This window comes from Lobosporangium transversale (assembly GCF_002105155.1).
Source record: "Lobosporangium transversale strain NRRL 3116 chromosome Unknown BCR41scaffold_22, whole genome shotgun sequence".
In the NCBI taxonomy this organism is placed as follows: Eukaryota; Fungi; Mortierellomycota; class Mortierellomycetes; order Mortierellales; family Mortierellaceae; genus Lobosporangium; species Lobosporangium transversale.
The window spans coordinates 236,169-262,063 of NW_019029000.1; the positions used below are offsets into that span (position 1 = coordinate 236,169).

A 25,895-nucleotide genomic window follows, 5' to 3' on the forward strand; every position below is an offset into this window, starting at 1 on the left:
AGAAAAGATAAAAGAGATAAAGAAGGTTAAGAAACTTGAATATGAGGAAACAAGATCGAAAGGAAGAACAAAAGAGGAGGTGGGGAGATGGAAGAGAGAGAGAAGAAAGAAAAGAGAAAGAGAGAGGAATTAGGAATCAGGAGAAACAAAATACAAAATGCATTGCGCAGGGCACTCAGAGGGATGTCGAGAAGAGTGTACGGGTAATTTGCGATCAAGGCGTGGTAAAAAGGGCCTCTCAATTTATCCCTTTTTTTAATCTTTTATCTTTTTGCCCTCGTTGTGCATGAGAAAAGAGAATCCCTATTTAATCATTATTTTTATATATTTAAACACAATTAACGATAGCCGCTAGAATTAGTATACAATAAGTATATATAAAATAAATATAAATATATACAGTCGACTGTATATGTATAATATAACTATCATTGTCCTCATTCATCATCATTTTCATCCATTTTCATTACATTTTTAAATTCATAAACTAAACTTAATGCATTAAATAAAAGATCTATAACAATAGAATTTTTTTTTTATACTCCATGCTCCAAACTCTAGTAATGGAACATGTCATATTCACCAACGAAATCTGCTGTCTGCTCTGTATTTCAATGCTGACTTGCTCAAATTTTGATCTCCTGAACGAATAAAAAGCTGATATTCATTTCGCTTCTTTTCATTTGATCATTCATCAAAATGTCTTGAGTTGAAATCATCTCTCCTATAGGTCTGCTGTAGTAGATCCAGCACAAACGGCGCAAGGTGAGGGTAAAGGTGTTAAACATTGATTTACATCAGTTATGATGATAAAATCAGTAATGTTTTTTTTTTTACCGGAATCTCCAAACACGTTGACATGTTAATCTTTCCTTACGAGAGACTATTCTATCAGTCTATCAGTAGAAGGCCTATAAAAAGGAGTATCTCTGAACTTACTTCGATAGGGAAATTAAAATGCCGTGTCAAACTTTGCAAAGCTCCGATAGTGTTCTTGTTTGTACACATTGATGCGGCTATGCGATTTTCCATCCTATCTTAATGCTTCCATGGTACACACGTTTGTTGAGTTCCCTAAGATGTCGAACGGATGTGGGGGAATTGCTCGCCTGTGCATTTTTGTTTCCTGCATGCAATAGTCATAATTGCTGTTCATCATTCATTACATAAAGTCATTGTCAAATCATTATATACCAGATGTTACCAAGATAACAGCTTGTACATAGGAACTAGACAGTAAGACAAAGCCAATAAAAAAAAAGGACTCATTGGGGCCTGCTTAGTCATAAGTTCCTACGTGATTACCGGGAAGAATTGCGAGAGTGTAATGCCATGAGAGAATGTTATACATTAACTTTGTGCGCGATTTTTGGAAGAAGGTTAGTAAAACATGTTTTGCCCTTTTTTTGCTTTCTTTCTTTTTTTTCTTTCGGAAAATCATTTTCGCCAGCCGAAACTGATTGCGCATTTTTTTGTTTTCCTTTTTCTTTTTTCCCCCCAAAATGATTAGATGTGCGTTTTGTAGATACTCTCACACAGCAGGCTATACATCCTTTACCGATATTGGTGGAAGAAAGGGAGTATTCATCTTGTAACAATCGTAATATTATATTTTCTCTATAGACAGATAGTGCACAGGTAACAATGGGCTTGAGCAGGGCATTAGGAAAAATGATCTGCTTCATGTGTTGTTATTATGGTTAGCCCATATGTAATAAATATCCTGTTTTCTAAGCCTTTACTAGACTACTCGCCCATTTGCATCCCAAACGACAATGCCACCCTAGCTGCCAATTCTCGCCTATCATTCTCCGACATAGCCTTGCCTTGCTCTATGTTTTGACAGAAAATTATAAAGATAGAAATATAAATTAGCAGAGTATATAATTGTAATACACTTTATTAAGGCCACGTGGTCATGTTGTTTATTTCATTTATACAGATTGACTCATGCAATGTATGATTACGTATCATTACCTCGAAGTCCCTGTAGCGTGGCAATGGTCTGAGCCATTCCTTCTTCATCGTCAATATTGGCAAACAATGCTCTATGCATAGATCTGATAGATTCTTGGTTCGGTGTGGACATACCACGGACTGCCAGGATTGTAAATCAGAATCGTAAAAAAAAAAAATCCAGATGAGTCTTTGTGAGATGAATACCAGTCAAAGCCTTCCACATCAACCATATTAATCTTGCAGGTGCAACTATTTGCGCTTTTTACCTCCAAAATTGATATCCAAGTCCTCCAACTCTTCGCCCCCAGGGCCTTCAGAGACAACAAAGTCACCAAATTCAAATTCTCCATCCTCATTCAGCTCAAATGATGAAAAATCCTTTTCCAATGAAGAGTCCAATTCCCCTGAAGACTCCTTGCCACCATACTCTGAGGATGTTGTGACAGAGTCATCAACTGGCTGTCCTAGAAACTTTTTAAATTGTCTCTCCAAAGTGCGGTCAATTAGGTCAGACCGTCCTGTTGAATCCTGACTTGACCAAAAGCTTAGCTCATCGCCTTCTAATTCCTTAATCTCATGACCATCGGCTCCAAATTCGTCATCAAAACCATGATCATTGTTTTTACTGGCTCTATGCTCATCTGGGAATGACGAACTAACCCCTAAGCTTGATTGCGAGGACGAAATACCTGGGCCAGGGACAGGTGCGGTAGGAGATGCAGATCGATTATGCATGTTAAGCTCCTGGAGAGCTCTAGAGAAAGCCTTGTCATCACCCTCGTCTTCATCTTCACTATCATCATTGCCATCATAGTCCATTTCTTGTATGTCATCATGCAAGTTCAAGTCAGCTGCATCCAAGTTCATGAGACTCTTTCTCGATACACTGCCTCTCCATGATGAATCCATGTCTATGTCATCATCCCGGAACGACATCATCATACTACGATCGTGTTGTTCACGTTTCTTGCTACTCTTTTTCTTTAATCCATCCCACATATGTGCCGCCAAGGCCTCCATAATTCGATCTAGGCCAACATGTTCATCTATTAAAAAGAATGCATACACGAAGGTAGTCGAATAGGGATGTTAGAAAAAGTAAAGGTAATTGGTGATTCTTTTTTTTTTTTTTTTTTTTTTTTTCTTACCGTGTGTCAAGTTGCTCGGTTGGTCCTCGAGATCAACGAATTCAAAGCCGTTACCGAGACACCATTCATCATAATCATCTACAACCTCCTCTCTTTCAGGAATGTTAAGCCTCTCCTCCTGATGAGGCGAAGGTTTTGGTGCTCCTGTTGCAACACATAGCGTGATAGAGGGTTCGTGTCTCTCAACGAACGCAAGCCATGGCTTTATATCGTAAAATGTTGACGGCTATGGGCATAATGGGTAGTGAATAATAGCGATAATAAAAAAAGATGTGATGTTAGTCGCAAATCAAAGGACAAAGAAACATGTGTTAAAAAAAAAGTCGATTTACCTCGTTTTTGGAAAAACAGAAGATGACAGCTTCCACAACTGCACCCATTTCGTCCAGCTCACCATCCTCGATCATCTTCTCCAGTTCAGCCTTCTTATGGGCCTCTGTTTCATCGATCCAAAAATCGACTTTGACTGAATAATACTTCGTGTCAATAGTCCAAGGGATTGTGACTCCGGAATGATCGGATTTCGGACGTGTAGGTGTGCTAGGTTGAGATTCTCTAATAGCACCAGTAGCAGAATTAACCCCATTTAATGAAAGCGGTTCTTTCCGTGGCAGCGGTGATGTAGGCGGTGATAAATTGTCATTATGTGCCGCAGTTATCGATGTTGAGTCTATAGCCATGTCATCTATGCTTTGATGTGTATTGTTTGGTGGCGTTGAAGTCGAGATACTCTGATTCAATGGTATTCCATGGTTATCTAAAATAGTCTCCTCCAGAGTTGGTACAGGAATAGCAGGTAGGATGAGTGGCGATGACGGTTTTGACTTTGATACCGAAGTTGTAGGAACGAATCTCGATCCTAGGATGGCTGACACGATGAACACAATTGATGTTAAATTCGTTTTTTTATAAAAAAAAAAAAAAAAAAAAAAAAAAAAAACACCATTATAACATACACTGGACGAGCGAGAGTTTCCCCACGCCTCTTCTTCCAACCACAAGGATCTTATTCCGAGGCGGATTGTCTGAGGTGAGCATGGTCAATTAGATTCAATGATGAATGAGACTTTATGAAGGTTGTTGAAGAGTTGTTTTGGGTTGGGGTTACGAAAGAAGTGAGCAAATTAAACAAAAAAAAGTGGTTATTATGCATGGACACATTGGGCACATGGTCACAAAGTGTTAATTTAAAGTAATTCTTTATTTATTCTATATAGTTTCTCGCACATCATACAGGTATCATCCATCAATAAAAAAAAAAAAAAAAGACAAGTTATACACTGGAGGCATCAATGATGTATCTAAAATAAGTGTCAGTCGATTAGTTAATAAGTTGTGGAGGCACGATCCATAGTTATTCGAATTGTTTCTCACAAAAGAAAAAACCTACCCCTTTTTAGTGACTACGCCTCGGCAGGTGATGAATGCAGAGTACTTGAGCACAAAGTTAGGTACAAGGAACTCAGCTGCCACAGGCAAATAAGGTTTCAGCAACAATGCAAATGTTTCCTGTGGTAAAATGTTGGTCAAATCTCCATGGGTCAACAGCTCAATGCCCTCTTCTTTCGCATACTGGATCAGATCCTTGGGCAATACACAGCAATCCTGCAGATTAACTTGGTTCACCTCTGGTGCAATCATCACTCCTTCAGGATCCGCTGCTGCCACCTCCTTTAGCACTTCAAGCTGTTGTTTTGAAAACTCTGCTACACCCAAACGACCAATACGACCTTCATTACGCAATAATGACAACTGCTTCCATACTGGTAATAACATTGTCTGGACTTCAGCTCTGAAGGATTCGAATTCAAGTGCATCAAGTCCATTCTCGTCAAATACTTGATTAGGGAGTGCTAGAATGAAAGTATCCAATTTTATATCTGGGATTCCAAGAGAATATTCTAGATCTGTAAAAGCAACTCTCAAATAATCAACTGATAATGGTCTCCCTGTCCCTACTCCTGTTTCTGTTGCTGCTGGTGGTGATGTTGGTAATGATGAGAGGTAGAACATTTTGACTATTATTATTATTATTATTTTTCAAAAAAGTGCTTGTTAGCTTGAGATGTAAAAATTTGTCCATTTTCATTCAAAGAATTAACAGCAATAAAGACACACCTGTGATCTCATATGACGAGCGATCGGCTTCCAAGGGCCCTATGCTGGTTTCATCTCTAATTATGATGGAATTATTCTCAATGTGAGCGGTACTTAGTGAGTAATACAAGGTGTCCTGGACCGCTGCAACCAGCTACATTTTGTATGACAAAAATAATGATTCTGTTAGTAATTATAATCACATCATTTCGCCCTTTCTCAAGCAAACACCATTACTCAAAAACGAAGTTTCGTCACAATAAAGATCACCATCCCTTCATTCTTGAAAGAATATTTTAATAACAAACAAACAGTTACAAGAATCTCACTTCAAAAATGAAATTTAAACATTGGCTATGACAATGTTGCCTCCTTTTTTCTCTCCTCACTCCAATTTCTTTCTTCATATCTTGCTCTTTACCTCTTGATTCGACTTCTTAAGGTTTGTATTTAGTTGTCCTGTTGTCCCTGTGCGCATAGTGTTGCCGGTATAGAGTGTCAAATGTGAGAAATTGTGATTGGCGAATGCTGAAAGAGACGAAGAAGTAAGAACTGATCCATTGTTGTGTGTTTCTTCTCGCTTGCGCAGTTCGCCACTATGTGCTTCTGATGAAATTACAGCCATGGCTTTAGATATTACTTTCTTTTAAGGATAGATTGTGGAATGAAGATAAAAGAAAAAAGAGGAAAGAAGACAAGAGAGAATTTTTTTATGAATCTAAGCCAAAAGTCATGTGACAAGAGTACCAGGGGAATCTTCTGAAGCCTAGTTTCAGATCATAAAAGGTGCCTGGACTCTTTTCCAATGTTGAATAAATCAAATGATTAAATAGGGCGATGATACCAAAAAAGAATCTTTGGGAAGCCGCGGCAAATGGCTCTTGTTTATAGCCGTTCCATAACTTCCTGAATCGGCGAACGAGTTCCAAAAACAATTCTTGCCTGTTCGGGTAGTAATTTCCAAGCGTCCTTATGGTTCTCATCTTTTATTTTATTTTATTTTTTTTAAAAAGAAAAAACAAATAAATAAATAAAAAGATGAAGCAAAGTGCTTCTGATTGATCCATGAAGCACTCCGCTATACAGATTGATATTTGACATGGACTAAACTGTGTGACACATTCTCCTGGGAACAGATTATAAAGCAGATTGAATATTCAACTCGCTGCTTGTTTAAATTGTATTAAAATATGTTGTGATGAGAGACAATTCATGAAGTGCAGATCTTAGGATAGGGCCAATATCACAAAGGAAAAGAGGAGAAGGCTTCATTTACCAAATCTGAAAATTTCACGCACTCCCTCTCTCAATCATTTTCATTCAATTGAAAAAAAAAAAAAAAAACTCAAGCATGCAAAATCTTGAATCAAAATCAATATATATTTTTTCTCATAGCCTCAAGTTGCTATAATTGAATGCCTATCTTATGAAAACAAGGGAGCTTTTGGACAATAATTCCCGGAATTTTTCTAGCCTTTTTATTTTATTTCTAAGCTGCCCCCCGGAGGTTCCTGAGTACATCGTTTTCATTATCATCTTCATCATCAGAAATGTTCAACTCGCGCTCAAACAATGCAATATCCACATCCACATCTCCCTCCTCCATAAATGTAGCATCCGATTTGGCTAAGCTGTGGTCACGTTCGAAGAGTTGACGACCTATACAGAAAAATAAAGCAAAAAAAAAGTGTTTAAAAGCGATTTTAAACGTATGCAATGTAAGAGTTCGAGATTAAAAAAAAAAAAAAAAAAAAAAAAAAATCTTTACCTGTAGGCTTCAACATCTTTGGATCTTCTTTCTTGGTTCCCTTCTCAATCCTCTCCTTCTCAGCCATCTCTGCATCGAACGCCGCTTTCCATTTCATGAATCCTTCCACTGTGACCTTGGTTCCGGCCTTCCGCCTTTCCTCCTCCTCCAATTCACGCCGTTCTCTTTCAAGTTCTTCTTCCACGCGTCTGGTTTTAATCTGTTGAACGATCTCTGTTAATGTATCCTTTGCAGTCGAGGCCATTGAGAAGACCATACCCATGCCTATTGCTTCTTCCGCCTTATAGGAATGCAGGAAGAAATGAAAAGTACCAAATTATTATCAATGTTGTAAGTATATGGATGCCCTGAAAAATACATGTAATCCTAAATCTCAAAACCTCTAAAAACACATTTCGTTACAACTCTCTTTTTTTTTTTTTTTTTTTTTTTTTGGGCACTCTCCAAGTATTACCGATTCAGTAACTTTCTTCATGATCGTATCAAAATTCTCTTGATCTAGTTTTCCTTCCTCCATGTCAATTGAAAAGTCGGGCAGCACATCAGGATATGTTTCTGTATATTTGACATGCAATTTGATCGAATCTATCACAGAATTTGCAGAGTTAATTTGTTTAACTTAGTAACAATATAGCAGTATGAAGCAAAAAATAAAAAAAATAAAAAATAAACAAATGCATCATTTATAAAGTGATATAGTGATAGACTTACAAGTGTTCTGGCCATCCTGTTCGTCAGAGACAATAAGGATTTTGAACTCGCCAGGGTCGGTAGAGATCTCTTCGTATTCATCAGGGTAGATGGATTGAAGTGCTTCTAATTCATTAGCCTGCTCCTCCTTGTAATCTATTTTCAACACAGGAATAATGTCGAAAGTGTATGTGAGCGCAGAATGTTGAATTGTCACTCACAATGTTTTATCGCCTTATGCCCTCTTGCTCCTTTTCCTCCTTCTTGCTGTAGTCTAGTTTTTTCTGATGTGAGCTGATTCCTGTACCTGTCATGGCGAGTTCTTGTCTAGTAATAAAAAAGGGTGAGAGGAATGCCTTTCAACTTCAAAAGCTCCAGCTCCATTGAGATCCAATGCCTAAGCCACACTGATTTGACAATTTGTATTCATTTCTTAATGAAAGTATATACATTAATACAGTAATACAAATATTTTAATAAAAAAATGACTCTATCCTTTTTTTTAAGCAGATTTATCATATGCAGCATCATGGACCTTCTGAGCACGTCCAGAAGGATCTGCAGGGCATCCCCAATCGCCACGAGGGATCCAACGGACTACAGACTCTGTGCATGCCTCCTGAGGGAACCATTGCTCAAAGATCTCGCGATACCAGTATGCCTCCTTGGTCTGGGGTGTATCCTTGGGCCATCTCTCTGCAGCTTTTACAAATTCTTCATCCGAGACCTTAGTCAAAGCAGTTTCCTTCAATGAGTCAATCCAACTGTATCCAACACCATCTGAGAACTGCTCCTTCTGTCTCCACAGAATCGAATCGGGTAAATAAGGCTGAGCAGTGGGGTCATCCTTAGTATCAAATGCTCGACGAAGAATATACTTCTCCATTCGACCCTTACTCTTGGCCGACATCTTTTCTTCTGGATCAACATTCATAGCCACCTCCAAGAAGGCCTTGTCCAAGAAGGGCACGCGAGCCTCTACACCCCATGCCATTGTTGATTTGTTGGCACGCAAGCAATCTGCATAGTGCAAATTCTTGACACGACTGACAGTCTCCTTGTGGAGCTCAGCAGCGCTAGGCGCAGCGTGGAAATAGAGATAGCCTCCAAAAATCTCGTCTGCACCCTCTCCAGAGAGAACCATCTTGACTCCCATGGCCTTGATCTTCCTGCTGAGAAGATACATGGGAGTAGAAGCACGGATCGTTGTGACATCATATGTCTCCAAGTGATAAACAACATCTGCGACGGCATCGAGACCTTCCTGAACTGTGAAAGTGTACTCATGGTGAACTGTCTTCAAGTACTCTGCAGCAACACGGGCAGCGGCCAAATCAGGCGAGCCTTCCAAACCGATTGAGAATGAATGAAGTCTTGGCCATGAAGCAACTGCACTCTCGTCGACATCATCTCCGTCACGGTTCAATGGAGTTTGTCCATCAACGATCTTCTGGGTTTCTCTTGCAGCAATCGAAGCAATCAAGCTGGAGTCGAGACCACCGCTGAGCAACACACCGTAGGGTACCTCGGACATCAATCTCTTGCGGACAGCCTTCTCCAAAGTTTCACGGATTAGTTGGTAGTCAACAGGGGAGGTTGGAATCTTTTCAGCATTCCACCAAGAAGGCTCAAAATAGCGTGTGGTCTCTCCAGTCTCTGAATCAAAGATATGACCAGGGGGGAAGGCAAGGATGCGATCACACTCCTCATTCAGAGACTTCAATTCAGAGGCGAAGTAGATAGTGCCGGGTTGTTTGCTGTTCCAGCCCTGGTAAAGAGTAGTAATACCAATAGGATCACGAGCTGCCAAAATCCTGTTCTTCTTTGTGTCCAAGAGCACCCATGAGAACATACCATCGAGGTGCTTTACGACATCAGCTCCGAGTTGTTTATACTGGAAAAAGTAACCAGATTCAAAATAAAGTAGAATATAGGTAGTTTATAAAGTTAGTAAATAGACCAGTATTCAAGAAAGTAGTATTAGAAGAACAGAGATTTTGTCATATAACATACAAGATGGAGAATGACTTCGCAGTCGGACTGGGTCTTGAAATGAGTGTCAGGGGGGCACATCTTACGAAGAGCCTTGTGGTTATAAATCTCTCCATTGACTGACAAGATCAAGGATTCATCGTCGTTGGTCAAAGGTTGGGCACCAGAATCTAATTTGTTTGAAGAAAAGAAAAAAAAAAAGAAAAAAAAGAAATAGATCATTGATCAGTCGAACATTGTGATATGATAACTTTATCTTTTCTGTTTGACTGAGAGCGGAGCGCCGATTTCTTCCTCATTCTCCGGATCGAGTCATCAGTTTTTGCCTTTTTTCGAAAAATTCTCCGTGCACAAACTTTTTTTTTTTTTTTTTTTTTCTGCACCAGCCAGTCTGTCCCACATTAGATCCTCGTCGTGATAATTTTTCTTGTTCCAGCCTCAAAAGAATTTTATTGACGAGTGACTCACCAACACCAACAATAGCTAAACGCTCGTGGCAAAGAATATGTTTGCCAGCAATAGTGCATCCACTCCAGTCGGGACCGCGGTGTCTGAGCCTAAATAGAAGTTGAGTAAGCAAAAAAGATGGATTAGAAAAACGAGTATTGTAAATCTACACCGCACAGTTGAAATGTTTGATCTAAAGCCCCTTTTTTGTTAATATTCTCTGATCCTTCATTGTCGTTGTTGCCATCGAATCAATCATTAATTTCTGATCAGACCATAGTCTGATCTGGATAAATGGTGCCAATTTTTTAAGTTCCTGTTAAACTGTTGAATGGTAGTCTGCTTATGCTCGCTTTGTAGGAGACTTACTTCTTCGAAAGAAATAGAGCACGCTGACGGAACTCAGCAGCGTTGCCAGGGAGGTTGTAAACACCAAAGATACCGCACATTGTCTTTTGCTACTGAGTGAGAAAAGAAGAGTAGGATATAGTTCTAAAGGAAGGAAGAGGCTTCAAGGATAACGACAGATAAACGTGTCGAAGGAAAGAGAACTGAGGTGGGCAGCAAAGGTAAGGGGTGAACAGAGACAAAAAAAAAGTAAAAGAAAGAAGAAAAGTAAATGGAGGACTGTGAGAAGCCCTTTATAAAAATGGGAGGTCAGAAGTGATAAGAAAACAGAAACCATGACTCGAGGCATTATTTTGTTCTGATCTGTTTTGATCCGACCAATCGCCATTTTTCCCCTTTTCCGCACTCAAGGGGCAGAGGAATTTCAACTCAGCTTCATCAAACAAGGTGCCTGTCATGAATCAAAGGCTAAAAATTTCCTTTTGTTTATGACTTTGACTGCTCCAAATCAAAAAATAAATGACTAAAGCTTCGAGTCATGGTTTTAAAACTTAAAATAGAAACAGAAAAGGCTAATTTCTCAAAATTCCTGTATTACATTTCTTCCTATTTTCTGAAGCTGCATGCAACAAGTGGGTCACAATAAACAGCAAAGCTCATTTCTCCAAAGCTCGCTATGCATCTAGAACAACTAATGCCCGTTTATTTTATGCACCAAAAAAAGGTATATAAAAAAAAAGTTGTGATAGGAAGGCTCAGCCATTGTTGTGCTGAATGGATGCTTGCACCTAGTCTACGTTCGCACCTGTTTTGGCGCAGGAACAGGAGCAGCCATGGTCCTTTGCAGTTTTACCTCATTAAAAAAAAAAAAAGGAAACGCGATGTACACTCGAAACAGTTGTAGATCAAGCGATCGCAGAAATGTTCGATGTTGTAGAAGATCCTCATAAGTTCTCCCCTGAAGAACTTCGAATGCGACTTAATGGCACTCACCTTTGCCTTGAGCATGTTGTGAAACTTAACACCAAGAAGACGGCTCTATTATCCGCCAACTCCATGTCTTAAGCATGACCACCGATATCACTACAGTGATGTCTCCTTCGAATTCTTGTCGCGCGACTCTTAATCAAACATTCAATATTCAATGCATGGAGGATTAAACTCATCAGCGAGATGAACACAAACAATGGCGGTGGCAGCACAAAATATATTCGTCCGTGATCAACGCGCGTTTGATGCAAGGGCCACTTTCGCAACCCGAGTTTAAAAATTAAGCTTTGGATAGTAAAAAGTCCAATCAATGGACATGAAAAATGAATTAGCTGTGTTATTACTCGCTTCATTTGGAAGAAGTCAGTGAAGAGAGAAAAGGACATTGAAAGATCAAAGCAGACTCAGATTGAAGTTGTAGGAAGAAGGAGAAGACAAAGGAGCATTGGACTATTGTGTAGCGGACGGTATGGAAGTATAAAATAGTGTTCATTCGCGAAAAATCTGATTGCACCTGATGCATGACATAAATGAAGGAGTGTTTTTTGTGACAAAATATAAAAAACACGCATACTTTCCATTTAAAACATTATGGAACTTTATTAGTCTATAGCACTATTGTTTGGATATCAAGCCTATCACCTTCTGCCAGTCCAATCACTTCAGCCACTTTCCAAAGCAGATCTTTATCATCGAGTCTGATGGCACCAGAGCGGCCCAAGGCCAAGTATGTACATGAATAGCTGTGCCGGTGGCCTTACTGAATACTCTTGATCATGATTACGGCCGCCTGTAATTATACAACTCATTTGGGACTCAAAATCCTTTGATAGAGATACTAAAATAAATACCTTCGAGGATCTCGCAAGATTTCGGCCAAGGCGATATCCTTACTTGAGTTGATGGAGAAGGATCCGCAATGATAGAATCCATTAGGTTGAGTGATGAAATATACTATATTTAAACTTTCGAACCAAGAGAAAAGCTTTGGAGCTCAGGCAACTCATTCCTAATGGAGCATTTGCCTACAATCTAAGCAATCCATTGCTTTGCCTATCCGTCTATGATCAGGGTTCTCTGAAGCACCCATTTATGCTGATATAATAATACCTTTTATTTGCATATAATATGAGACGCCTGCACAGGACAAGCCTAGTTATTCATAAACCAAGATCAACACGAACCAACGAATTGGAACCCTTACTGCGTCAACAATCCTGTGTTTGTCATCTTTCGGACACCAATCTATCGAGCACTATAACTTGGCTGTCGAGAAATATGAAGACTTATTTTATTTGCCTGGAAATAGGGGTCGTATAGCTGACCATGACGATCAAATGATAACTCGGCTTCGGTACTCATGTTCGTCTTCCTAGTGAAAGGCTATGTGAAGTCGAAAGAAGGCCGACTAGAGCTAATGCTGGTGATGAGTAATCCAACCATATGCTCAGATGCTGCATCTGTAGTTGACTCTGTCTTGACATGTCTTATTGATGGGCTCCCTTGAAGGAGGAGACGTACTTGTCATCGAAGAACTCCAGAACTAATGTCAATATGGATACTACTGATAATGATGATGTCGCTCGATATGTCAACATTGCGTGCCTATTCGCCCACAGTGGTTATGAGTGTTCGAATGTGGGTGCAGGTCCTAACTAAGGTACCGGTTACGGCTGCGGGTAACTCTTGTGAACGGTAATCGCTTGACCCCAGTCAGTTATTTTTCTAGACATTTAATCCACATGGTGGTGTTTACACTACGAAAAAACAATTTTATTTTTATTATCATAAATATAACTGCCTCTCACTTCCTAGTTTTTTTTTTTTTTTTGTTAATCAAGGCCATTTCTCAGTCCAAACACCTCCTTCGATACTGTCTGTCCAGTCTTCCTTCATTTTCTCTAGGAATGCATCCTTCTCAACATACTTTTGGACAACCCATTCACTCAACTTTTCATCATCTTCAGGCAGATCTTCAATCTTATAACGTTTCACATGTACATGAAATTTATATTCGGGTGACAGCTGGGCTGTGTGAACACGCACCAGATCTGGGGGTACGCCAAATCCTTTCGTCTTGTGGTAGTATGCGAATGTGAAATCTAGTGGTAGTAAGGCACCGTATAGTAGCGGAACGAGTCGTTAACAATTAATCTGGAGTCAAAATCGATCGTTTTTTCAACATTAATAAAAAACCTCTGTCGATCCATTACCATAGATACATTTGACATGTGTGCCTCTAAACTTGTTGACACAGGCAATAAAACCCTTTGTTCTAGGCATCATGACATTCGACAGCAAGGGCAAACCGCGTGAGAGCATGAACTTTTGTGACGCAGCCAACTTGCTGGGTGTCAGACGTGAGCCCTCCAAGAAACTGGCCACCCAGACGGGAGCCTGGATCTCCAATATCCGCGCAAACATTTTGTTAATCTTGACTTGGTCCTGTTGCCAGTTGCGGTTGATGAACAACATACCCATGATCCACATGCCCCATCCGTAAAATGGAATCTATGAGCATTATTCATGCAAGCAATGAGTAGTAATAGTAAGAAAAGAGAGAACATTTTTCCAGTTAATACCTTGAGGACAAAAAAATAAACAAATAGAAACAAAGACCGCAGGATAATTAGCGAAGTCTAAAACTCAAGAAAAGTAATATCAAATGACAACACTGCCAGAAAAAAAAAAAAAAAAAAGCTTACATATTTGAGCGAGTCTTTGGCAAAGTACTAAAAAAAGGAAATGGGTATCATTAGCGGCTATGCATAAACGTCGCTTTAGGATGGAGATATGACTGCGATATGAAGATCCGTGTCATGATTATTTTACTTACCTTCATGTAATTAACCATGCCTCTCCTGGCAGCAACCGAATGGAACATGTAAAAGTCAACAAACGACCTGTGATTACCAAAGACAATGGCACTCTCATTGTGCGGAACTTTATCACCCGAGAAAGTTATTGCAGCCTTGTGCCTTCTCTGAATGATTCACGTTCGGATTAAAAGTATAAGATCGAAGAAAGTTAGGAAAATATTTAATACCCGAAGACCGCACTATCCCAATAGCAGATCTTTCAACTACTATCCGTGATTAGTATAATCGATCCTGCTACCGTGTTATTCTGTTGCATTGTCCTGTGCTAATAATCAATTGCTTACCTCCATGATCAACTATCAGTTTTTTTACAAGATCAAAAAACGTAAAATCAGGTTAGTTTCCTTCCCCTGCCCCAGATTCAGCGTCAATCGTCAGATGAAAACATGAACAAACCTGCATGATTTTCCACATAGAACCGGCAACACGGGCATTCACCTCAAAGAAGAGACTTTTCGAGAAAGGTCTCAAGAGCAATGAAAACACCTGCACAACATTAAGTAACGAACAGAAGCTTAAGAAAAAAAAAAAAAAAAAACGTTAACGCTTTCTTCCGAATAAACAACAAGAATAAAGATCTAGTACTATTTTTTTTTTTTTTTTTTTTTTTTTTTTGGCAATAGCTGAATATGAATGAGAAGAGAAGCTCATCCGACCGACGAGGATGTGATTTCAATGTGTACCTGAACAAAGCGGTTCCGTAGGCCAGGGCCATTGCAGGCCGAGTGACAGTCTCGAACATTTGTTTAGGCGGGGTGTAAAAAGGGACAGTTGCTGTGTTCAATGATCTGTATTGATTAATTTCAATGAAAGAAACAATTGGCGATGAATAGGAATAGGAATGAGAAGTAGTATGAACAAGTTCAAGTGAAAAGATGTGGAGAAGGTTTATAAACAAGAAACACACGGCACTAATTTTTTTTTTTTTTTTTTTTTTTCTTTTCCTTATTCACTCCACCAAGGCAGCCACGAGAACAACCTTGCAGTTGCAGGGTCTCGGAAGTGGAGGTATGAAATTGCCTTGAAAACAAATAGATTAAGGGGTAAACAACAGTACGCATGTGGAGCAACACCAGAGAACTTATGAAAATGATTGAGTGGTGCGTGCCTAGTTAAGCAAATCATCGATCCACCCAATCACTCACACCCGCAGCTCCCACTCTCTTTCTTTCTCTTCTACTTTTCTCAAAAATGAACTCAGTTTACATGCGGTCTGTGATGCTGAATTAGACTCGAGTGGGCTCAAGCACAGACCATTTTTACTCTTCTTTGTTCGTGTGACAGTTTGAGTGACATGGTGATGATAATGGTGATTACATGAATAAAAATAAAAAATAAAAATGGCGGATAAGTCACTGATGTCTGATTACCTATTCCTTGTCTCACTTTCACCTCATTCTTTCTCACTTTTACCTCACTCTTTCTTCCTTTCTTTGTCCTATCTCTTTCCCTACTCTTGATACCTACACAATTGAGATCCACATTCACATCTATTGCATATTTTGTCCCCTTCATTTGCACGTGTGCTATCTGATACCATCGTGGGCTTTCTTCTTTCTACTTTCATATTCATAGAGCACAGTTTTCTAATCTCGAAAATACATCCTTTACAACCATGAACTCAACACAGCACGACCATTCCTCTCCTATTCATCTCTCCGCTCTGACCTCGAGAGAGTCTCAACAGCAGCAGCCACAGCAACAACAAACTATGCAGTCATTGGCCAAAGTTACAAATGCTAATAAGATCCAGCCATATAGTTCAAATGAAAAGATCCTCGATTTGGACCAGCAAGGTAATAAACAACCAGACCAGCTTCAACAGCCACAGCCACAACCTCATCAGTTGGAACCACTACAAAGATCTCAGCAGCATGAAGGTAGTGATCCGGAGAAACAGACCATTGAGCCTTCAGGCAAAAAACTTACGCTCGCCAATCTTGTGGATCGAGTACGTGTTGCTCAACAACAAGAACAACAGCAGCAGCAGCATCAATTGCCTGAGACGCAACAGGGACAACCTCTCCATCCCTCAACAATTACGAATGATCATCCATCGCATCAGCCTGCTCCCACGCATACCTCAGAGCCAATACACCCTTTAGATCATGGTAAGAGTTTTTTTTTCTCCCTACCATTTCAGATGATGAAGGTTAACTGGGACTTCAAGATCGATATTAACATGATGGAGATCAGAAAGGGTGACTATATGCAGAGGGTACTAATCCTCGATAGATAACTACACGTTATTAAATTTTTAAAATCATTTCAGCCGAAATGGCAGAGGATTAAGGATTGACCGGTTGTTTTGATATTCTGTCTCTACCCTGCATCGTCTAAGACATCACTAATTTATTTTTAAAAAAAAATTTTGTTGTAATCATTAACAGTAGATTCTTCACATACCAAGCTGACGCCACGGAAGCATTCCTCTCGTCCAACCTCGATAGTTCACAATGCATCTGAAGATTCTGACCACCACAAGCACCATCTTCATTTTCAGAGGCGTCGCAGCGGTGAAAGCCACGGAGATAGAGGGCATTCTGCCCACCTATTCCCAAAGATCTTTAGCAAGGACGGTGTTCGAAATGCTCTAAAGCTGAAAAGTGCTACTACTGCCTTTACAAAATCAAGGGACTTAGGTAATGTTGAGATCCCCGTTGCAGCCATAGAAGTAACAGGATCCGCTATCCCTGCACTCTGGCTTCGAAGAGATGATAAAGGCCGTCGACCGGTAAGACTTTGTTCCTGTTCTTTTTTTTTTTTTTTTTTTTTTTTTTTGCCTCGGTTTTGGATTCAACGCACTACTTTCTATTTTTGCATGAGCAACCACAAAGCCTGTTGAAGGAGCAGGGCTCACAGCCCTTCATTTCCATGAAATGTTAATGTTACGCATTGCTAAAATTGGTTATGATTTTTTTTTTTATTAGCCTCCTGTAATCTTCCAGATGCTTAAGGTGCGTTTTTTATTCATTCTGTGTTAAATACGTGGTGATTGAAATACACATTACAAATAACTCTAGCACTAATTATCATTCAACCTTCCTTCTTGTAGGTTGCGGTGACTGATTCTAAAATTGAACCCGGTTTGGCTAAACACATTATCTTCCGTGTTGAACTTCAGTATGGTGATGTTAAATGGGTTATCTGCAGAACTCTATATGAGTTTTATAAGCTCCATCTCATCCTCGCTGCTAAGCGTTTCGAGAACCTCCCCAGCTTCCCAAACCAGGTGAGAACAAGTTTTCTTTCTTTTTTTTTTTTTTTTTTTTTTTTTTTTGGCACATGTCATGTATTCATCCTATTTTCGTCTTTTCTTCCTTCTCAAAAATGACATCTTGATTTTCCAACGGAATAAAAAAAAAAAAAAAATACTTGTTTTAGCTCACATATGCCTTCTCAATAGCAAAAGCCAGTTGGGGTATGGAGGGCCAGGAAAAAATGAACTATATACGTGAAACAAATTTTACTCGACGCCGTGCACTTCAAAACTATCTCTTAGAAGTCCTTCAAAAGCTCAACTGGACGATTGCGTATGATCTATACGAGTTTCTGGAAATCTCCGCCATGTCATTGACTAAAGATATGGGTTGGAAGGGTAAAGAGGCATATGTGGACACCAAAGTCACGGATAGTTCGCGTACGATCTGTGGCTTTAAAGGAATTTCGCGCTGGGAAAAGAATTGGGCGATTCTGCGTGATTCTTACATGGCCTTCTGTTCGAGTGTTGGATCTGAGGAAATGACGGATGTGTTCTTGTTTGATCAAAACTTCTTTGTTGAACAAAAAGGACATTCTCTCGGATTGAATATGCATCATATCGAAATTGGAAATATGCATCGAAGGATCGAGATTAAAGGAGATCATAACAGAGAGATATTAGAATGGATGGAGCACTTCAATAAGATGAAGCAGGCCAGTCCTTGGGTCAGATCTCACCGGTTTGGCAGTTTTGCTCCTCAAAGAGAGAATGCAAAAGTACGATACTATGTCGATGGAAAGGATTACTTCCATGCAGTGTCGGATGCGATCATGGCGGCCAAGACAGAAATCTATATCTGTGACTGGTGGCTCTCCCCTGAACTGGTAAATTGGGAGGATTGTGGACGCCAAAGAGATCAAAAGAGGTAGAGGATGGAAGGGGTATCCAAGCTGACATTTGACTTTATATTACACACACTTTTAGTATCTCCGCCGCCCTCCAGAAAAGAATGAGGAATTCAGACTGGATCGATTGCTGAAAAAGAAGGCTATGGAAGGCGTCATGATCTACATCGTGGTTTACAAGGAAATTTCGCTTGCCCTATCTCTCGATTCTGCGCATACGAAGATCTGGCTCCAAAATCTTCATCCAAATATTCAAGGTAAAGAAAAAAAAGAAAAAAAATGTTCGATATACTTTTTGACCTACAGCTTAGCTTACAAAAAAATGTTTTCAGTCCAACGCCATCCCGATCATATCAGCGTGAATGCAACACAATTTTGGGCTCATCATGAGGTAGGGATTCCGGACATCATAAAAAAATGTTGCCTCGTATTGTTGCTCTCCTTAATAGTATTGACTTTCTTTTATTTTATTCAGAAAATCTGTGTCATTGATTGCCGACTGGCTTTCATTGGTGGTTTAGATCTTTGTTTTGGGCGTTATGACAGTAGAACACATCAGCTTTCGGATTATCATCCCTCTGGAAAGAGTGTTATTTGGCCTGGCCAGGATTACTCAAACCCGCGCATCAAGGACTTTGTGAACGGTAATGAACTTGAGGCACTCTTTTTTTCCAAAGGAAAAAAAAAAAAAAAAAAAAAAAAAAAAAAAACTAAACAAATGTTTCTATTATCATTACTACTTCCACATCTAGTCAAAAAATACAGCACCAATATAATTGAAAGAAAGCTCCTTGCGCGTATGCCATGGCACGATGTGCACATGAGCATGGTAGGGCAAGTGGCGCGTGATGTCGCTCGCCATTTCGTGCAAAGATGGAACTTTGTGAAAAAAGAAAAGGGCATGAAGAAATCGCACATGAAATTCTTGGCACCCAAGGGTGAGTTTGTGAGTACACGTAATGAGAGGGGATGGACAGGTTCACAAAAGGTGCAAATATTGAGGAGCAGCACTCTTTGGTCCCAAGGCGTGAATCTGGAACGCTCTATCCAAGATGCATACTTGAGTAGCATTGAAAATGCAGAGCATTTTATCTACATTGAAAACCAGTTTTTCGGTAAGTAAAGCAAAGAAAAAAAAAAAAAATAGTCATTGGTGGAATGCAGTGCTTAGCGAAGTTGGCTAAATGATCCTTCACCTCAATTACTTAGTTACTTTGGCTGCTGAGAATGGCAACGCAAGTATCAAGAACACGATCGGTATTGCGCTGGTAAACCGCATTTTGCGTGCGCACAGAGAGCGTAAAAAATTTCGTGTGGTTGTGGTCATGCCACTTATGCCTGCTTTCGAAGCCGATATAATGGCTGGCGATGCGGGTACGCTCCGCAAAATCATGCATTTCCAATACGTCTCGATCTCCCGTGGCGGGAACTCGGTGTTGGAGCGATTGATCGCTGAAGGGGTCGATCCGGACCAATACATTGGCTTCTTTGGTCTTCGTAGTTTTGACAGGATCAAACATGGAAAATTCGATGCAATTGTTGAAGCAGTCAAGGAGGCAGAAATCAAGCAACGGAGGGAGAGAGTGAAGCTCGCACAGGATGGGCAACAGCAAGAGCAGCAGCAACCATTACATATGGAAGATAGTGCGAATCAAGATGAAGATGCAGCTGTGAAAGCAGATAGTCTACTGGATGTGGATTCGGTGCTGACCGACGATGATTTAATAGAAGACAGCTCGCTTGCATCCAAGTTTCTTCTGCAACCGATCCCAAAGGATGAAGAGGCTAAAAGAATTAAGGCTATTGCAAGCCAACGCAAGGCTCTAGATGAGCAGAGGACATGGGATGAAAGTATAACAAAACATGCTATGAGCCCAGCTACGAAGGAACTCGGATATGTCCCTGCTACGACCGAAACTTCATTAGCGGATAAAGAGATCAACGAAGAGATCCAACGTGAAACCATGGAAGCAGAGATTGCTGCTGGAGAGCACAACTTCAGAAGAGTAGGAGAAAAGGGTCCTAGACTACTGGATGGACTTGGAACCATGATGCATTCAGCAATTGAAAAGATTAAGGGCACTAAACAAGACGGCAACCTGGAGCCGCTACATCGTCGGGTTGGCCAAAAGCCCAAAGCACAGCGCCTGCGTCACCCGATTCGACACCATCGTCACCATCACCACCACCATCACCACGGCCATAGCGAACATTCCGACGATGATGATGCGGATTCTGTGGAGTTGGAGCTGGAAGAGTTACGAGAAAAAGGTTTTATACGCGGATATGAGGACTTTGGTAAAGAAGTTGCGCCTAAACCTGCATGGGACGAGAAAGAGGTCGCTACTCATGAACCCAAATCGACTGTCGAGTCTGCTCCTACTGCCAGCACTACTGAAGTTGGTGAGCAGATTGGAGCTGGCACCTCTGTCAGTGGTGGTGCATACCCCGCACGTCATCCGAAAGCGGACATACCTGAAGTTAAGGTGGAGAAGCCGATCGTGGATGACGAAGTGGATGACTTTGTAACAGAACAACTCTACATCCATAGCAAGTTGATGATTGTTGATGACAGGATTATTATTTGTGGATCAGGTAAAAAAAAAAAAAAAAAAAAAAAAAACGAATAATAGAAGAAAGGAAGCGAAGGAAAGAAGGAGAGGGTTTATTGAAGGCTGTGAGGACAAAGATTAACCTGAAAAATCTATATACATATATTTATTCTCAAATCCCCTTTAGCTAATATCAACGACCGTTCGCAGCTTGGTTACCGTGACTCTGAGATTGCAATAATCATTGAGGATACTGAGATGGTTAAATCGCGTATGAATGGTGAACCAGTAAGTTATTTATTCACCTTTTTTTTTCGCCTCCTCTCCATACCTTTCACTCTTTCATTGTTAGATATCATTATGACTTTAGTTCATTAAGTGTCTTTGGTAACCTGTATTTCCTTTTAATAATACTAATTTAGTATCAAGCTGGTAAGATGGCTCATACTCTTCGCTGTGATCTTTTCAAGGAGCATCTCGGACTACTGCCCCATGTGGAGCATGATGTTGTGACTAGTGCCTCAGTATTGCCTGTAGATCTAAACGCGCCTGATCGAGACCCAGAAGAAATGCGTTTAGAGCTTATTCGTAAGGTGAATGAGCAACAGCAACACCAGCAGCAACATCAACAGCAAAATCAAAAAGAAATTCAGTCTTCATCGGCGACTGGCGCTGGGTTGGACACACTGCTAGAACACTTCAAGAAACCTCAGTATCGCTTCAGTGATGGCGTCGGCCATCTCGAGATCCATGAACCCGATGCTGAAGAAAGCGAAGCGATCAAACGCTGGCATCGTGCTGCTGCTGGCGCTGGCGCTGCTGCTGGCGCTGACGCTGCTGCTACTACTGATCCTTCTGTTGATGAAAATAACAGTGGCTCGGCTGAATATGGGTCCGCTAAAGGGGCTGTTGCTGCTGATCCACATACAGCGGATCGGATTGTTATGGACCCGATCCACGACTCGTTTTATGAGGGTTGGTGGAGACGTGTAGCAACTTTGAATACGGAGATCTTCCGAGAAGTCTTTCGATGCGTACCTGATGACACGGTCGAAACTTGGGATGAGTATAGAGCGTTTGTCCCCGACCCTAAAAAAGTCCTTACGGGTCATGTGGCCATGGAAGGCGCTACGGTCGAGAAAGTCACTGAGCGATTACAGAAAGTGACGGGGCATTTGGTCGAATTTCCTACAAGATTTTTGTGCAGAGAAAATTTGCTTGGAGGCGTAGTTGAAGGCGCAGTTGTACCAATGGAGATTTTCACATAGAGGCAAATACCAATATATTTATTTTATTCTCCTTTTTGAGAAAACTCGTGATAGAATTTTGATGAATCAAAAAAAAAAAAAAAAAAAAAAAAAAAAAAAAAAAAAAGGGATGCATACATGTGCAAGATAGATAAGCTCTATGAGAATAGTTTCCTTTTTTTTTCACTTGATTGTTTGCTTGCTTGCTTGTAGCTGCCTTAGAGTGAAAGAAAAGAAAGGCTTCTAGGAGGTGAACAGTCTCTAGATACTTACTGACAATATTTCGTAGGCGATTGAAACGGTGCCAAAATACCCAGACTATCCTGAATTGACTCGAGCAATAAAAGAATGTCGTTATTAGGGAAGTATACTTTCTTGTAAATACACTCTACACTTTTTTCTTTTTTTTTTTTTTTTTTTTTTTTTTTTCTAGAGCGTCGGAGACATCTTGGTGCTGCGCTGGTATAGTTGTTTGAGGAGCTGACGGCAGACAGATTGACAATTCGACCTTGCCTTCTACGTTGGACGCGTGGTCCTAAAATTTGATCCGCCCACCTTAAAAAAAAAGCCTATCTCAAAATCCGATTGACCTTCTATACTGATGTTATGAAGTTTATGCAGTAATCAAGATAAGTGGCAAAGATGCTAGTATAAGCCTTACTTTCCAAAATGAACTCTACTTTTCTGTTGTATGAGAGCACTACGACAAGAAAAAAAAAAAAAAAAAAATCCGCAATCCTGATCATTAGGGACTAATGTTGTGAGAAAGACCAACCGTGCCTTGACTCCTTCTCCAGAAGTGTTGTTGAGGATCTTGGTATTGAAAAAGTAAAATGAGATAAAATATGATAAAAGAAAGGTAATGGCGTATCAGTAAGTCTGTGGAATGATGGTTAAAAAAAAAAGGCTTTTTGTCGGTGATATTTGAATTGACTTGTTTACTGTTGCAAAGCCAATGCTCAATAGAGCGGAGAGCCTACGACGCGTGTCCTAGAAACTTTTTGCTTTAGATTTGATTTTAGACTTTGGTTTCAATGGAAGCATAAAATTTTTTTAAGGCTGCAGATTAGTTGTTGAATGCAAGATGTTATATTTTTCTGTGGTTTTTAATGCACTTGGAACTGATTCGATCATATTTCAGACTCCACAGCTTCACTTTAATAATGAAATAGTAAATAGGGGTTGATTGTCAGGAAATAAAGATGGCAAACAGATCATCACCCGTATCTAATGCATTTGAGGCTTATTGGTCAATGATGAAGAACGCGATATGATGATTTGTGTATGGTTAAATAATAAGTCGATTTATTTACTAAATTTAATGGGGAGGGGGTTGCCTTTGCTGCGATACTTTGGGAGGTACAAAATAATGATAAAATCGATTGGTATTTGACTTTTTTTTTCTAATGAAATAATAATCCCGATTTCTTTTTTCCTTTGCTTTATCTATATTTTTGTATATTGTTGCTTCTGCTTTGTTTAGTTTTTGTTTGTTTGTTTGTTTACTGCCGAGACGAGGGGTCTTGAGGATAGCTAGAAGATCCACTTCTTGAGTGCGTTTGAGACCCTGTGCTTCCTGGTGCTGATACCGTGGGGGGTTGAGCATATGCCTGTTGCTGGTATTGCATGTACTGTTGAAATTGGTCCTGTGAGACCTGATAGAAATGAGGGTCAATAGCCTTGAAAATAACGCGAAGTAAACAAATCGATAGGTTAGGACATGATGTTGACAAACAATTGGTGGCAAAACATTAAAAGATTGGGGTAAAGACTTTTTTTTTTTTTTTTTTTTTTTTTGGGTTCGATGCCGTCATTATTGTATTCTTACATGAGGATATCCAGTGAGTCCTCCAGGACCTTGAGGGTAATATTGAGCATATTGTTGTTGGTGTTCGTCATAGACCTCGGGCTTGTTAAAAAAAAAAAAAAAGTCAGCTCCCATGTAATGTAAGAGCTTACTTTATCCTTTATCCCGTTACTACAGTCATCTCTTTTGTTTACCTCTGGTGCAGGATCTTCACGATTAGTTGATCGCTTGTTCATCTTGGGCGGCTCTTCTCGAGGAACAATATCGATTAAAAAGTCGAATTGATCCGAACGTGAGACTGCGCTGGCGACATCGCTTCGTTGCAATGTTCTCCGCTTGTTCTCCTCCGCATGCAGCCACGCCCTCCTTGTGATTTCACAGATGAAGATCTCACAGCTGTGACATTACCAGAATTAAAAAAAAAAAAAAAAAAAAAAAAAAAAAAAAAAAGCTGATTGGTTTTAAAATATGGAGAGTGTGGACTTGTCATATGGAAACGTGTCAATGATAAGTCGCAATCTTCTTCTGCATGGAGGAAGACTTGCTTACGCTTTGGAAAACAAAATAGGCGCCTCTGCGGAGATCATCTATTATCCCAGTAAGTAAGGCAAAAATGACCGAATGATAATAAAAAAGCGTTAGTCGCTGATGATTAACTTTCCCTCTTTCACCCATCTGTTGCGTGTTCTAGCCCGACAAACAATGATGATCCAATGGACACATCGGATTTCGATTTTAATACGTCGTTCATTCCTTTCAAAGCTTCCCGTTTTCTTTTTCCTGTTTCATCCGTCCCTATTCTTGATCTTTCATTTTTTTTTTTCTTTTTTTTACCTTCACATCAGGATCAGACTTCATGACTTTCTTGATACGTGCTAATGGTAAAGGATGGTTCTTAAAGTCGGAATCAAATTGTTCCGCGGCAATAATCTGTTCCTCCCAAAATTCTTGTGCAAACTGTTGCTGTTGTTGCTGTACTGTGGACGAAGATCCCGCAGCACTGCTACTTCCACCGCCACCGCCAGCTCCACTACTAGTCGTTGTTGCAGTTGGTGCTGTAGTAGTAGCCGTTCCTGTACTGCCGCCACCCCTTGAAGAAGCACTCGGGGGTGCTGTATGCTGCTGATATGAGTCATACATTATTTAATGAGGAAATCTTGGATATATTTGAAGATAAAGAGAGAGAGAAAAAGGAGAGAGAGAGAGAGAGAGAGAGAGAGAGAGAGAGAGAGAGAGAGAGAGAGAGAGAGGGGGGGGGAGGCTCGCCAGTAGGATGACTAGGATGGGTGGAGGAATGAACAAATGAGAATTGTCCACAATAATGTAAGTTGGTTGATGAGCAATGACTCCCAAAGTTCTTTATTTAAATCTTTTGGTTCTTGTGTTCCTGGAATTCAAAAGAAGGAAGGAAGGGTACAATGTCGGGCACCAAATGAGACAATAGAAAAAAATAAAAAATAAAAAAAGGGAGAGCGTTGAGTGGAGAAGGAGGAAGGGAGGAAGGAGGGGGTTTGGGTGCCGTAAGAAGAAAACGCTGTAGAAACATTTTTGGTTATAACATTCAATAACATGGTATTCAACAATAAAACTCAAAAAAAAAAAAACAAATAAACAAACAAACAAAGCATATCTCCATGTACATGTCTCCATTACACACTGTGAGAAACGTGTTCAGATGGAGCAATCATATCACATCGGGACAAGAAAATATACGATTTTGGCGCATACCTTTATTCCCTGTTAATCAGTCATTGGAAATAGCTTTTTCTGTGCATATTCTTCATTTCTTCTATCCTAGACATGTGTTTTGTATACATGTCTCTGTCAGTATTTCATGTCCAGGTTATGAAGGAACGAAACGACC

At 40.1% G+C, this 25,895-nt stretch overlaps 8 protein-coding genes across 9 annotated transcripts; 1 reads left to right on the plus strand and 7 right to left on the minus strand.

Annotated features, from left to right (window-relative positions):
- Window positions 1-1,746: 1,746 nt before the first annotated feature.
- Window positions 1,747-3,787, minus strand: BCR41DRAFT_371353 (hypothetical protein; the record flags this gene model as incomplete). The annotated part of the gene is made up of 5 exons (XM_022026598.1): window positions 1,747-1,832; window positions 1,978-2,097; window positions 2,226-3,005; window positions 3,108-3,333; window positions 3,440-3,787. 5 exons carry the CDS (start codon window positions 3,785-3,787, stop codon window positions 1,747-1,749), a joined length of 1,560 nt encoding a protein of 519 aa, XP_021880616.1.
- A 593-nt stretch (window positions 3,788-4,380) lies between these two features.
- BCR41DRAFT_422735 (hypothetical protein) lies at window positions 4,381-5,864 on the minus strand (the record flags this gene model as incomplete). Its single annotated transcript, XM_022030188.1, has 4 exons — window positions 5,626-5,864; window positions 5,226-5,358; window positions 4,498-5,125; window positions 4,381-4,408 (listed from the first exon to the last, which is right to left on the minus strand). The coding sequence occupies exons 1-4, from the start codon at window positions 5,827-5,829 to the stop codon at window positions 4,381-4,383; spliced, it is 993 nt and encodes a 330-aa protein (XP_021880617.1). The 5' UTR covers window positions 5,830-5,864.
- Window positions 5,865-6,592: 728 nt separating this feature from the next.
- BCR41DRAFT_355050 (ubiquitin-conjugating enzyme/RWD-like protein) lies at window positions 6,593-8,008 on the minus strand. Its single transcript, XM_022024442.1, has 5 exons — window positions 7,970-8,008; window positions 7,684-7,818; window positions 7,427-7,557; window positions 6,973-7,252; window positions 6,593-6,863 (listed from the first exon to the last, which is right to left on the minus strand). The coding sequence occupies exons 1-5, from the start codon at window positions 7,974-7,976 to the stop codon at window positions 6,694-6,696; spliced, it is 723 nt and encodes a 240-aa protein (XP_021880618.1). The 5' UTR covers window positions 7,977-8,008; the 3' UTR covers window positions 6,593-6,693.
- A 111-nt stretch (window positions 8,009-8,119) lies between these two features.
- BCR41DRAFT_337456 (asparagine synthase) lies at window positions 8,120-10,755 on the minus strand. The gene is made up of 4 exons (XM_022022074.1): window positions 10,471-10,755; window positions 10,123-10,211; window positions 9,676-9,824; window positions 8,120-9,556 (listed from the first exon to the last, which is right to left on the minus strand). Exons 1-4 carry the CDS (start codon window positions 10,548-10,550, stop codon window positions 8,165-8,167), a joined length of 1,710 nt encoding a protein of 569 aa, XP_021880619.1. The 5' UTR covers window positions 10,551-10,755; the 3' UTR covers window positions 8,120-8,164.
- A 2,513-nt stretch (window positions 10,756-13,268) lies between these two features.
- Window positions 13,269-15,217, minus strand: BCR41DRAFT_422738 (hypothetical protein). 2 transcript variants are annotated; one of them, XM_022030189.1, is made up of 7 exons: window positions 15,002-15,217; window positions 14,715-14,832; window positions 14,603-14,614; window positions 14,276-14,422; window positions 14,145-14,171; window positions 13,653-13,950; window positions 13,269-13,541 (listed from the first exon to the last, which is right to left on the minus strand). In XM_022030189.1, exons 1-7 carry the CDS (start codon window positions 15,058-15,060, stop codon window positions 13,276-13,278), a joined length of 927 nt encoding a protein of 308 aa, XP_021880620.1. In that variant the 5' UTR covers window positions 15,061-15,217; the 3' UTR covers window positions 13,269-13,275. The 2 variants fall into 2 exon arrangements, with proteins under 2 accessions (XP_021880620.1, XP_021880621.1); XM_022030190.1 differs by lacking the exons at window positions 13,269-13,541; window positions 13,653-13,950; window positions 14,145-14,171 and having other exon boundaries at window positions 14,411-14,521; window positions 15,002-15,144.
- Window positions 15,218-15,699: 482 nt separating this feature from the next.
- Window positions 15,700-22,295, plus strand: BCR41DRAFT_355054 (hypothetical protein). Its single transcript, XM_022024443.1, has 12 exons — window positions 15,700-16,429; window positions 16,709-17,052; window positions 17,249-17,275; window positions 17,374-17,550; window positions 17,703-18,404; window positions 18,505-18,682; window positions 18,758-18,816; window positions 18,901-19,069; window positions 19,178-19,540; window positions 19,635-21,020; window positions 21,165-21,265; window positions 21,400-22,295. Exons 1-12 carry the CDS (start codon window positions 15,934-15,936, stop codon window positions 22,243-22,245), a joined length of 4,848 nt encoding a protein of 1,615 aa, XP_021880622.1. The 5' UTR covers window positions 15,700-15,933; the 3' UTR covers window positions 22,246-22,295.
- A 1,742-nt stretch (window positions 22,296-24,037) lies between these two features.
- On the minus strand, window positions 24,038-25,171 carry BCR41DRAFT_371359 (histone-fold-containing protein; the record flags this gene model as incomplete). The annotated part of the gene is made up of 4 exons (XM_022026599.1): window positions 24,038-24,133; window positions 24,226-24,427; window positions 24,581-24,618; window positions 24,866-25,171. The coding sequence occupies 4 exons, from the start codon at window positions 25,169-25,171 to the stop codon at window positions 24,038-24,040; spliced, it is 642 nt and encodes a 213-aa protein (XP_021880623.1).
- A 102-nt stretch (window positions 25,172-25,273) lies between these two features.
- Window positions 25,274-25,788, minus strand: BCR41DRAFT_89776 (hypothetical protein). Its single transcript, XM_022031072.1, has one exon. It carries the CDS (start codon window positions 25,679-25,681, stop codon window positions 25,391-25,393), a length of 291 nt encoding a protein of 96 aa, XP_021880624.1. The 5' UTR covers window positions 25,682-25,788; the 3' UTR covers window positions 25,274-25,390.
- Window positions 25,789-25,895: the final 107 nt, after the last annotated feature.